Below are 12,271 nucleotides of genomic sequence, written 5' to 3'. Positions count from 1 at the left end.
TTGCTATATGTTTTCATGCCCTAATGTAAACATTGACAATATTTGGCAAATTTAGCAAAGCCTGTCTGTCTCTATAATGGTATCAGTCTGTTCCAATTCAAGAGTCTGAGAGCAGAGGTGCAGATTGAAGACACTTTACATTGTTTCTTTTAACCAATCCAACCAAGATGTGCCCAGGGGTATCTAGACCAGGGAATGGGACCATACAAAGACTTACAACCGTTTTGAGCATTTCTCCAGTGTAAGGAGATGAGGGAAAACTGAGCTAAATGCCAAATCTACTAAGACTCAACTGCCAGCCGTCGAATACATTCTCATTTTCATAAAACACTGAAAAGAGGGAAAGAGAGCGATAGCCGAGAAATTGAAGAGAGAAAAAAGCGGACAGAACATCTTTATTACACACCAAGTTAACACTTTTCCACTTGATTTAAAAAATGCAGGGATGTCTCAGGGGCCTATTAGAAGAGCTCTCTCTCCACTGGGTTCCAAACCAGGACGAGTCAGCACATTTACCATCACAGAGAGACTGGGAGGGAGGGGGGGGGAGAGGAGAGGGGGAAAGAGGGAGGGAGATAGAGGTGGGAAATAAGGGTAAGGGAGAGAGAGGGAGGAGAGGGAAACGGGGATGGATTGGGGTTCAAAGGAGAGGAAGGGAAGTTGAAAGAGTGGTGGAGATGGAGAAACAAGAGAAAGGTGGGAGATCAAGGGAATGAGAGAAGGAGAAAGAGACCAAGAGGGAGAAAATGAGAAAGAGAGAGGTTCAAAAGATAATAGAAAAGGGGGAGAAGAAGATAGTGGTGGGGGATGGATGGAAAAGAGACAGCGAGAGAAAGAGTGTTAGGGAGGGAGGAATAGTGAGCGCGAGACACGAGAGATGGAACGAGAAAAGAGGACGGAGATGGAGCGAGAGAGGGAGAGGGAGAGTGAAGCGGGGTTAACCCCTAAGCTGCTGGAGTGTATGCCTGCCCCATAGTGCCATCCTCAGCACTTCCTCCATCTATAATTACTGCCTGCTATCCATCACACAGCCGCCACTAGCACACACATGTGCACGCACAAACGTGAGCACACACACACACACACAACCAGACCTAAGCACTTCAGCTAATAGAATCAATATTAATGCCCCTTTTCTTTTATATATCCTCATTTCTCTGTGCGATATTTAAATGAGGCCTGACAGTGTGAAAAAGCATGTGTTACACAGACACTCATAAACAACAACTGAGACAGAGAGAGAGGATTACAGAAGGGAAGGAGGGGATAGATGAACATATATAGGATTGGTAGGGACAGAGACAGAGGAAAAGAGAGGATAGGAGTGGTACTAGGGGTGAATGTGGGAACAGAGTGTGTATGGGAACTCTACATGTTTTGGGGTCATGTGTGTCTGTGTGGCCGTGCACTGTTACCCTCTGGTCCTCAATGTGTCACTCAGACAGTACAGTTATGTCACTATGGACAACCCCTTGCTCCCCACAGCTGTCCCTCCATACCCAGGGCTGTTTGGAGGACTGTTTATATGTTTGTGTGAAGAGTATGTCTGCGAGGGTGTATCAAGTGGTGTAGTGGTGCCTGGAGAAGTGGGTATACTCAAATTTTGCCAAACATTTCCAAACGGTCCGCAAAGGAAAGGTGCCAAGTGTGAAAAATGATTTGAGAAACAGTGACATACACTCTGAATTACCTAAAATAATCAATCCAATATTGGTCTTTCACAGTCAGGCCAATCCAAGCTGTACTGTGCAGTAAGCTAATAGTAGGCCTAATATTGAAACAGATAAATGAGGCTGTCAACTGAGTCAGAAATTCACAAGTTTCAGATTGTACACATTTGTTCAGGTTTTTGCTCTCAAGGTCACACTATTTTAATAGAAAACAACCAAATTGGATGTTCTAAGTACACAACAATGCTTAAACCACATCAGGATTCTTGAGTGTAGTTACCCTTTAATTCAAGTGTTTGGTTAGTAGTGTTTCTGTAGCACATGAGATGGAGTTTGTAAAAGCCTTTGTATCTACCAGAAGACAGTTAGGGCTAACATTTGCATCGCTATATTTTTCATATTCCTTAATTGTTTGAAACCTGGACATTTAACTTCATATTATGAGGCATGTCTTACCTTGCTTCAAAGTAGCCTAAAGCCAAAAGCCCACCTTAGAATCGTGGATGCAATTCTTTTATAAAGACTTCCTCATATGCGTTCTCCTGTTCTATTGGCTTTCTTTCAACTTTCTTTCATTGTCTAGCAGCCAAAGGCATTATCATAGTCATATTAGCAACCCATGATAGTTGTTGCATCTTTAGATCTCACCTCTGTCCATGAAACCACTCGCATGTGCGGTGTGTATTTTAGATCGGTTTTTCCTGCAAATTGCATTTTGGAACATTCGCACAGTTCTAGGCCTACTTCTGTTGCTGCGCTGAAAATGTGAAAAAATTATAGTTTATCAACATTTTAAGCTAAACATTCTGATCTGTTCCATCAGCCCTATTAATTGATATGGCGTATACCTCCACTACACTTCTTTGATATGCATCCTGGGGATTAATAAGTGAGTATACGCAATCCCCACTGAAAAATAAGTGGGTATACGGCGTATACCATCCAGTACACCACTGGGTGTACAGTATCTACCTTTTCTACCATAGGTCATTAGATCATGATAGAGAGAAAGAGAGACTGTCTGTGTGTGTGTCCGTGTGTGTGTGACTGACTGACTGTGTGTACGTGTGTGTGAGCGAAAGAGTGTCTGTGTGTGTGAGAGCGAGAGAGTAGGTTTGTGTGAGTGTGCATGCGTGCGTGCGTGTGTGTGTACATGCATGTGTGTGGGACTGACTGATTGTGTGTGTGTTTTCTTATGTGTGTGTGTGTGTGTGTGTGTGTGTGTGTGTGTGTGTGTGTGTGTGTGTGTGTGTGTGTGTGTGTGTGTGTGTGTGTGTGTGTGTGTGTGTGTGTGTGTGTGTGTGTGTGTGTGTGTGTGTGTGTGTGTGTGTGTGTGTGTGTGTGTGTGTGTGTGTGTGTGTGTGTGGGGGTGTTATACCTTCTCTCCCTGAGGACAGTATCCCCTGTAGCTCAATTGGTAGAGCATGGCGCTTGTAACGCCAGAGTAGTGGGTTCGATCCCCGGGACCACCCATACGTAAAAATGTATGCACACATGACTGTAAGTCGCTTTGGATAAAAGCATCTGCTAAATGGCATATTATTATATTATTAAGTCCTGGCACACAGCAGCCTTGCGGGACATGTAGACATGGCTGTAGGGACACTATTGTTGTTACATATACCCCTCAGGTAGAACGAACACACAGACATCTAGAGAGAGAGAGAAGTTGTTGTTACGAATCTCTGCTTGGCAATTATCCATACAAATGTCATACCAATAAAGCATTTAAAATTAAATTGAAAATTGAATTGAGAGAGAGAACGAGAGAGGCAAGACAGAGAGAGAGTAAAGAGAAAGAAAGAGTATAAATTCATAGCATACTAGAGAAAACATATTAAGATGTGGAGTTAAAGAAGTCAACAAACCAAACCACCATTCAAATAGGTCCCATCTTCGACAATCTGTCACTGCCTCTGCTGTTAAATGGCCTTAATTGCAGTTGATAGAGAAAGAGAGAGTACACACTCTCTCTTTCTCTGTCAACTGCAATTAAGGCCGTGTGTGTGTGTATGTGTGTGTGTGTGTGTGTGTGACAGCAGGCATGCAGGTGTGTGTGAAATGTCCTTGTGTGTGTGAGTAAGGTACACTGTGTGAGAGTAGTGCAGGCCAGTCTAAATATAACGCATGTAGAGAGAGGGATAAAGAGAGAGAGGTGCGAGACAGAGAGAGAGACAGAGAGCAAGGGAAAAGGAGCAAGGAGAGGGAGAGCGCTATACAGAGAGGGCCAGGGTGGGGTCGGGGGTAATGAGAGAATCAGGGCAGCTCGTTGGGATGGGATCAGTTCTACCTAATTAACTGCTACAGAAATATTTATCCAGGCCACAGCTTGTCCAGCTAGCTATCATGATGCGTTTATGTGCTGGCTGTGTGTACGAGTTACGGTCGCCAGGGCCTGAAGGGGTAGGAAGGGGGGACGGGCGGAGGTGAGGGTTACAGAGGATCTAGTTTCGGGAGTTATTTCTGGGGGGGTACAGGATTGGGGCTCCTCGCCTATCCCCAGTCCCTACTAGTATGTGTGTGTATTGGATTGCGAGGCTGGACAGGACACCTGTCAGTGAGTTGTTTGTCTAGAGGAAAACATATTTCGCTATCTAGTGTAACCGTTTTCCTTTACCCTATACGGACTGACCTAGTTACACTCTGACCAAAAACACCAATACATGACCCTATTCTATGCTATGGGGCCAGATAAACTAATGAGACATTTTAACTACACTTATTACTATGTAACTATATATTTAGTAGCTATGAAGTAGAATTAATAATCAAAGATTAACCATTATGTTGAGTGTTGGTAGTACTAAACATGTGATTATTATCTTTTAGTTTGACCTCTTTCTCTGTTAGAGAGAGAGTTGTTTAGATGAAGTTTAAGATGAAGCCAATGATCTATACAGAACAAAAATATAAACGCAACATGTAAAGTGTTGGTCCCATGTTTCATGAGCTGAAATAAAAGATACCAGACATTTTCATTATGCACAAAAAGCTTATTTCTCTCATATGTTGTGCACAAAATGTAATAGGAATGTCCACCAGAGCTGTTGCCAGATAATTGAATGTTCAATTCTCTACCATAAGCCGCCTTCAACGTCGTTTTAGAGAATTTCTCAGTACGTCCAACCGGCCTCACAACCGCAGACCACGTGTAACCACGCCACCCTAGGACCTCCACATCCGGCTTCTTCACCTGCGGGATCATCGGAGATCAGCCACCCGGACAACTGGTGAAACTGAGGAGTATTTGGCTGGATGTGGAGGTCCTAGGCTGGCCCTGGCTCCCCCATGGTTGTGCCCCTGCCCAGTCATGTGAAATCCATAGATTGTCTCCTGAGTAGCGCAGTGGTCTAAAGCACTGCATCGCAGTGCTAACTGTGCCACTAGAGATCCTGGTTCGAATCCAGGCTCTGTCGCAGCCGGCCGCGACTGGGAGACTCATGGGCGGCGCACAATTGGCCCAGCATCGTCCAGGGTAGGGGAGGGAATGGCCGGCAGGGATGTAGCTCAGTTGATAGAACATGGCGTTTGCAACGCCAGGGTTGTGGGTTCGATTCCCACGGGGGGCCAGTATAAAAAAATAAAAATAATAATAATTAGGGCTGTCAAATGATTAAAAATTTTTATCAAATTAATCAGAATTTTCAGTGGATTAATCATGATTAATCACTATTTGCAATTACACCTGAATCCTAACCATTTTTTTTCTGAAATGCATACCAAAAGATAAATAACAGGACACAGATACATAATTTTCATATTATGTCTGTTTATTAACACAGCCAAATAATGGTGTTTTAAATCAAGCTGAAACATACTACACACCATAATATTTGTCTTTGTAATGTTCCATCACTTCCTCTTTGGCATTCCTCTTAACCAGGATGTACAATTTACAGTATTCAATTGAACAGAAAGCATTAAATGTAGTCAAATCATAACAGTGACCTACCACATTGTTGCACAATTTGAGTCATCTGTGGAAAAAAACATTTTCAATAAAACTTTTAAATCAAACCAAAGAACAATCTTTTACCTTTTCCTCCATTCTTTAATCCAGTTGCTCAAAAATCCAGTTGCTAACTACTATAACATGTTGCACTGAAACTGGTCTTTTTGTTTGAACATCACCTTTCAAATCTACTGAGCTTCATCATCTTTCAGCCAGTTGCTGAGGCAAACTAACTTGTTCACATTTTCTGAAAGTAAAGCTGACCTTTTCTTGTTCACAATGTGACCTGCAACTGAGAAAAGTCGTTCATAGGGAACAGTGGTTGCAGGAGTGGCTAGATATCAAATTATCTGAGGTTGATTTTGTTAATTGCCTGCAAACATTCAGCGTGGTCTGGCGCAAACCACTTGCTGAATCTGACGGCCCAGCAAACGCATGTTTGGCGTTGACATGGTACTTCAAGCTTGAACAGCTCCGGTGAAATTGAAACTCCTTCTTACAAATCTTGCAAATAACCTTGTACTTGTTAACTGTACCATCATCATTCTTTTTATATTTGAATCCGTCAATAGGCCCACTTTGCTCACCTTGCTCCATCTCGCCTCTAGCTCCCAACCACTTTCCTGACCTGAATAATTTGTCACACTGCGCATGCGTGAAATGCGTTAAAAAAATTGACGTAATTAACAGCAAACAACTAATTAACGTCGTTAACGCGCTATTTTTGACAGCCCTAATAATAATATGTATTCACTAACTGTAAGTCGCTCTGGATAAGAGCGTCTGCTAAATGACTAAAATGTAATTTATTTATTTCAATTGACGGATTTCCTTATATGAACTGTAACTCAGTAAAATCGTTGAAATTGTTGCATTTTGCATTTATATTTTTGTTCAGTGTAGAATTAGGCCTTTATATTTTCTTGGATTTTATATCAATGTCGATGTCAATGTTTTTAACCAAATGTAACCAGTTTTGAAACGAGAGTCACACTTCTGACCTACAGTGGGGAAAAAAGTATTTAGTCAGCCACCAATTGTGCAAGTTCTCCCACTTAAAAAGATGAGAGAGGCCTGTAATTTTCATCATAGGTACACGTCAACTATGACAGACAAAATGAGAGAAAAAAAATCCAGAAAATCACATTGTAGGATTTTTCATGAATTTATTTGCAAATGATGGTGGAAAATAAGTATTTTGTCAATAACAAAAGTTTCTCAATACTTTGTTATATACCTTTTGTTGGCAATGACACAGGTCAAACGTTTTCTGTAAGTCTTCACAAGGTTTTCACACACTGTTGCTGGTATTTTGGCCCATTCCTCCATGCAGATCTCCTCTAGAGCAGTGATGTTTTGGGGCTGTCGCTGGGCAACACGGACTTTCAACTCCCTCCAAAGATTTTCTATGGGGTTGAGATCTGGAGACTGGCTAGGCCACTCCAGGACCTTGAAATGCTTCTTACGAAGCCACTCCTTCGTTGCCCGGGCGGTGTATTTGGGATCATTGTCATGCTGAAAGACCCAGCCACGTTTCATCTTCAATGCCCTTGCTGATGGAAGGAGGTTTTCACTCAAAATCTCACGATACATGGCCTCATTCATTCTTTCCTTTAGTCGTCCTGGTCCCTTTGCAGAAAAACAGCCCCAAAGCATGATGTTTCCACCCCCATGCTTCACAGTAGGTATGGTGTTCTTTGGCTGCAACTCAGCATTATTTGTCCTCCAAACACGACGAGTTGAGTTTTTACCAAAAAGTTATATTTTGGTTTCATCTGACCATATGACATTCTCCCAATCCTCTTCTGGATCATCCAAATGCACTCTAGCAAACTTCAGACGGGCCTGGACATGTACTGGCTTAAGCAGGGGGACATGTCTGGCACTGCAGGATTTGAGTCCCTGGCGGCGTAGTGTGTTACTAGCTCTCTGCAGGTCATTCACTAGGTCCCCCCGTGTGGTTCTGGGATTTTTGCTCACCGTTCTTGTGATCATTTTGACCCCACGGGGTGAGATCTTGCGTGGAGCCCCAGATCGAGGGAGATTATCAGTGGTCTTGTATGTCTTCCATTTCCTAATAATTGCTCCCACAGTTGATTTCTTCAAACCAAGCTGCTTACCTATTGCAGATTCAGTCTTCCCAGCCTGGTGCAGGTCTACAATTTTGTTTCTGGTGTCCTTTGACAGCTCTTTGGTCTTGGCCATAGTGGAGTTTGGAGTGTGACTGTTTGAGGTTGTGGACAGGTGTCTTTTATACTGATAACAAGTTCAAACAGGTGACATTAATACAGGTAACGAGTGGAGGACAGAGGAGCCTCTTAAAGAAGAAGTTACAGGTCTGTGAGAGCCAGAAATCTTGCTTGTTTGTAGGTGACCAAATACTTATTTTCTACCATAATTTGCAAATAAATTCATTAAAAATCCTACAATGTGATTTGCTGTAATTTTGTTTCTCAATTTGTCTGTCATAGTTGACGTGTACCTATGATGAAAATTACAGGCCTCTCTCATCTTTTTAAGTGGGAGAACTTGCACAATTGGTGGCTGACTAAATACTTTTTTCCCCCACTGTATTTGTGATTGACCCAGTTCAGGTGTGTGTGTGTGTCTGTCTGTGTGTGGGTGTGTGTGTGTCTCAGACCTTTCACAAGAGTATTGGGTTTGTGTGACTGGCCGTGAACATGTTGGGTATGTGTAACCAGCTGTTTGTACGTGTGTGTTCTAGTTAATTAAGGGGTTGTGTACTCATACCACTCTCTCTGTACCCATGCCTATTAAGGTGTACGTGTTCAGGTGTAAACCATGTTGGGTCATCTGAAACCTGGGACAGGGACCACCATTTCGGTCATGATACCCCCATCGCCCCATACCCCTACTCCTTTCAACACGTACCCCCTAACCATAGAATCAGGTCACGTCTCTGAGTGTGTACACTACCAGTGGGAGTGTGTGTATGTGTGTGCGTGTGTATCTTAATACTGCCAGTGATAGCACAGAGACAGGAGCTGTGCCAATCGTGTGAACATGACTCTAGCTGTATCTCTATACACCACTCCTTACACCAACCATAACTCTATACACCACTCCTTACACCAACCATAACTCTATACACCACTCCTTACACCAACCATAACTCTATACACCACTCCTTACACCAACCATAACTCTATACACCACTCCTTACACCAACCATAACTCTATACACCACTCCTTACACCAACCATAACTCTATACACCACGTATTGTATGAGACATGTCTCCATATCTATCTCTGGGTGCAAAACTAACAGTCGGGTCCTAATGAAATCCCTTTCATTACCTCCTAGCATTAATTCTTCAATGTTTGCAGATCTGTAAGTGTGTGACACCATATTCTCACCTCCTCCCTGGCTATATACCTGACGGGGCCAAATGCTAACTGACTAACTACACAGTACACTCCAACCCAGCTGGTGTGAGGGAGACATTGACGTTTCACATACTCTCACCTCAAGGTCGTTGTGTGTGTGTTTGTTGCCACATAGTTTCACCTTCTCCTTGGCCACCTTATGGGAGAATGGACAGGTCCCGCCTGTCTGCTTACACGTACCCCCCAGGAACCTGCAGGAACCAATGGGAAGAGTCATCAGATCACAGAGCAGCCAATCAGAGAGCCCACACAGTCTGTACAGGTAGTTTTGAGGGGATCTGTGCATGTTAGGTGTGTGTGTGTGTTACCTGGTACAGATGGCCACCCAATCAGGATAATGGATGTAGGGGCAGGTATTGCCACGGTTACACTTGCAAAAAGCGGTTGTAGTACATACAGTACTGTTTCTGGGACTTCTTCTGATGAGCATGTCTGATGACGGCTAGACTCCTCTGAACAGCACGACTGGAGGACAGAACACACACAATCAAGAAAACATATACCTGTATTTTCCGTACTATAAGGCGAACCGGAGTATAAGCCGCAGCAGCTAAATTGAATGATGTGTACATATATAAGCCGCACTGGACTATAAGCCGCAGGTGTTTTAATGTTTAATTACCATATGTAAGGGTTCGTGCACAGAGGGGATTGTCGGGAAAGAGATGGCTGCTTGAGGAAGCTCCCATTTATTAACATTTCAACAAACAAGTTGCATATTTGCATAACGTATTCAAGTGTTACCATTTAGTGCAATAGTAGCTACAGAACATAAACTGTGCTGTGTAAACTGTACTGTATCACATAGCGTTTCAGACACATTCAACTTTCAAACTTAAACCGTGCGCTCCCAGCGCACATACCGGCAGTGATCTACAGCAGTGGTTTTCAACCAGTGGTCCTTGAGGGAGTGCTAGGGGTTCCCCAGCAAAATTAGTTAATAGCGTCACAATCATTTAACAACTTAACTTTGGTTATTTTTGAAAAACCTTGAAAAAGTGTGCACATCTTTGAATATGTATCTACATTATAGCCTACAGTAGTACCATAACAAAAAACAAAGCTTACAGCGCTTGACGAGGCAATATCAATGGCTAAATTAAATGTGTTTTTTTTAAAGTGCGTAAGCCTAAAGTTGCAGCAACACGGCTGCTTAAAATATACGGTAATCAGCCTACCAGAAAAGTCATTAATCCTCGTCTTCATCTTTTAGGCTAAGGTGCAGTACACGGCTGTAACCAGAAAAGTCAAGTCATTAATCCTCATCTCCGTCTTCTTCCTGCGTACTAAAACCACCAAAGTCCTCATCTTCCGTGTCGGAAACGAACAGGCTCAGGGTAATGTCTGTCTGTCTTGCTCTCGTTCTGTCTCTCGTTCTGTCTCTCGTACCACTCTCGGTTCCACTTTTACTTTTGCGCGCTACCTGTCTCACTCTTTTCCGGCCTCCAGGTTTTCCTGCTGGAGCCCGCCGCTTAAAGGTGGTCGGGCGCGGACCGGTCATAGAGCCCATAGAGTTAAAGTTGGTGGACTGTAACCTGTAAAATCCATAGATTTAGGAGGTCTTCTAGTGGCCGTTAGCTGTAAAAATACATAGATTAGCCGCACCGTTATATAAGCCGCAGGGTCGAAAAATGGGGAAAAAGGCGCTGCTTATAGTCCGAAAATTACGGTAGTTGTAAAACTACAGTGAGGGAAAAAAGTATTTGATCCCCTGCTGATTTTGTAAGTTTGCCCACTGACAAAGAAATTATCAGTCTATAATTTTAATGGTAGGTTTATTTGAACAGTGAGAGAAAGAACAACAACAAAATAATCCAGAAAAACGCATGTCAAAAATGTTATAAATTGATTTGCATTTTAATGAGGGAAATAAGTATTTGACCCCCTCTCAGTCAGAAAGATTTCTGGCTCCCAGGTGTCTTTTATACAGGTAACGAGCTGAGATTAGGAGCACACTCTTAAAGGGAGTGCTCCTAATCTCAGTTTGTTACCTGTATAAAAGACACTTGTCCACAGAAGCAATCAATCAATCAGATTCCAAACTCTCCACCATGGCCAAGACCAAAGAGCTCTCCAAGGATGTCAAGGACAAGATTGTAGACCTACACAAGGCTGGAATGGGCTACAAGACCATCGCCAAGCAGCTTGGTGAGAAGGTGACAACAGTTGGTGTGACTATTCGCAAATGGAAGAAACACAAAATAACTGTCAATCTCCCTCGGCCTGGGGCTCCATGCAAGATCTCACCTCGTGGAGTTGCAATGATCATGAGAATGGTGAGGAATCAGCCCAGAACTACACGGGAGGATCTTGTCAATGATCTCAAGGCAGCTGTGACCATAGTCACCAAGAAAACAACTGGTAACACACTACGCTGTGAAAGACTGAAATCCTGCAGCGCCCGCAAGGTCCCCCTGCTCAAAAAAGCATATATACATGCCCGTCTGAAGTTTGCCAATGAACAACTGAATGATTCAGAGGAGAACTGGGTGAAAGTGTTGTGGTCAGATGAGACCAAAATGGAGCTCTTTGGCATCAACTCAACTCGCCGTTTTTGGAGGAGGAGGAATGCTGCCTATGACCCCAAGAACACCATCCCCACGGTCAAACATGGAGGTGGAAACATTATTCTTTGGGGGGGTTTTTCTGCTAAGGGGACAGGACAACTTCACTGCATCAAAGGGACGATGGACGGGGCCATGTACCGTCAAATCTTGGGTGAGAACTTCCTTCCCTCAGCCAGGGCATTGAAAATGGGTTGTGGATGGGTATTCCAGCATGACAATGACCCAAAACACACGGCCAAGGCAACAAAGGAGTGGCTCAAGAAGAAGCACATGAAGGTCCTGGAGTGGCCTAGCCAGTCTCCAGACCTTAATCCCATAGAAAATCTGTGGAGGGAGATTAAGGTTTGAGTTGCCAAACGTCAGCCTCGAAACCTTAATGACTTGGAGAAGATCTGCAAAAAGGAGTGGGACAAAATCCCTCCTGAGATGTGTGCAAACCTGGTGGCCAACTACAAGAAACGTCTGACCTCTGTGATTGCCAACAAGTGTTTTGCCACCAAGTACTAAGTCATGTTTTGCAGAGGGGTCAAATACTTATTTCCCTCATTAAAATGCAAATAAATTTATAACATTTTTGACATGCGTTTTTCTGGATTATTTTGTTGTTATTCTGTCTCTCACTTTTCAAATAAACCTACCATTAAATTTATAGACTGATCATTTCTTTGTCAGT

General features: G+C 43.2%; 1 protein-coding gene across 1 annotated transcript in view; it reads right to left on the bottom strand.

The window, feature by feature from the left end:
- LOC121539935 (zinc finger CCCH domain-containing protein 3-like) overlaps positions 1 to 10,441 on the bottom strand; it is a 30,073-nt gene extending 19,632 nt beyond the window's left edge. Inside the window, exons 1-3 of the mRNA XM_041848583.2 lie at positions 10,210 to 10,441; positions 9,340 to 9,496; positions 9,111 to 9,222 (exon numbers count right to left, since the gene is read on the bottom strand). Of these exons, the coding sequence (XP_041704517.1) occupies positions 9,111 to 9,222; positions 9,340 to 9,461 (234 nt within the window). The 5' untranslated portion in view covers positions 9,462 to 9,496; positions 10,210 to 10,441. The remainder of the gene's footprint in view (positions 1 to 9,110; positions 9,223 to 9,339; positions 9,497 to 10,209) is intronic.
- Between the last annotated feature and the right edge of the window lie 1,830 nt (positions 10,442 to 12,271).

Source organism: Coregonus clupeaformis, chromosome 26 (genome assembly GCF_020615455.1).
Source record: "Coregonus clupeaformis isolate EN_2021a chromosome 26, ASM2061545v1, whole genome shotgun sequence".
Classification (NCBI taxonomy): Eukaryota; Metazoa; Chordata; class Actinopteri; order Salmoniformes; family Salmonidae; genus Coregonus; species Coregonus clupeaformis.
This window is presented reverse-complemented; position numbering and strand designations above follow the sequence as displayed.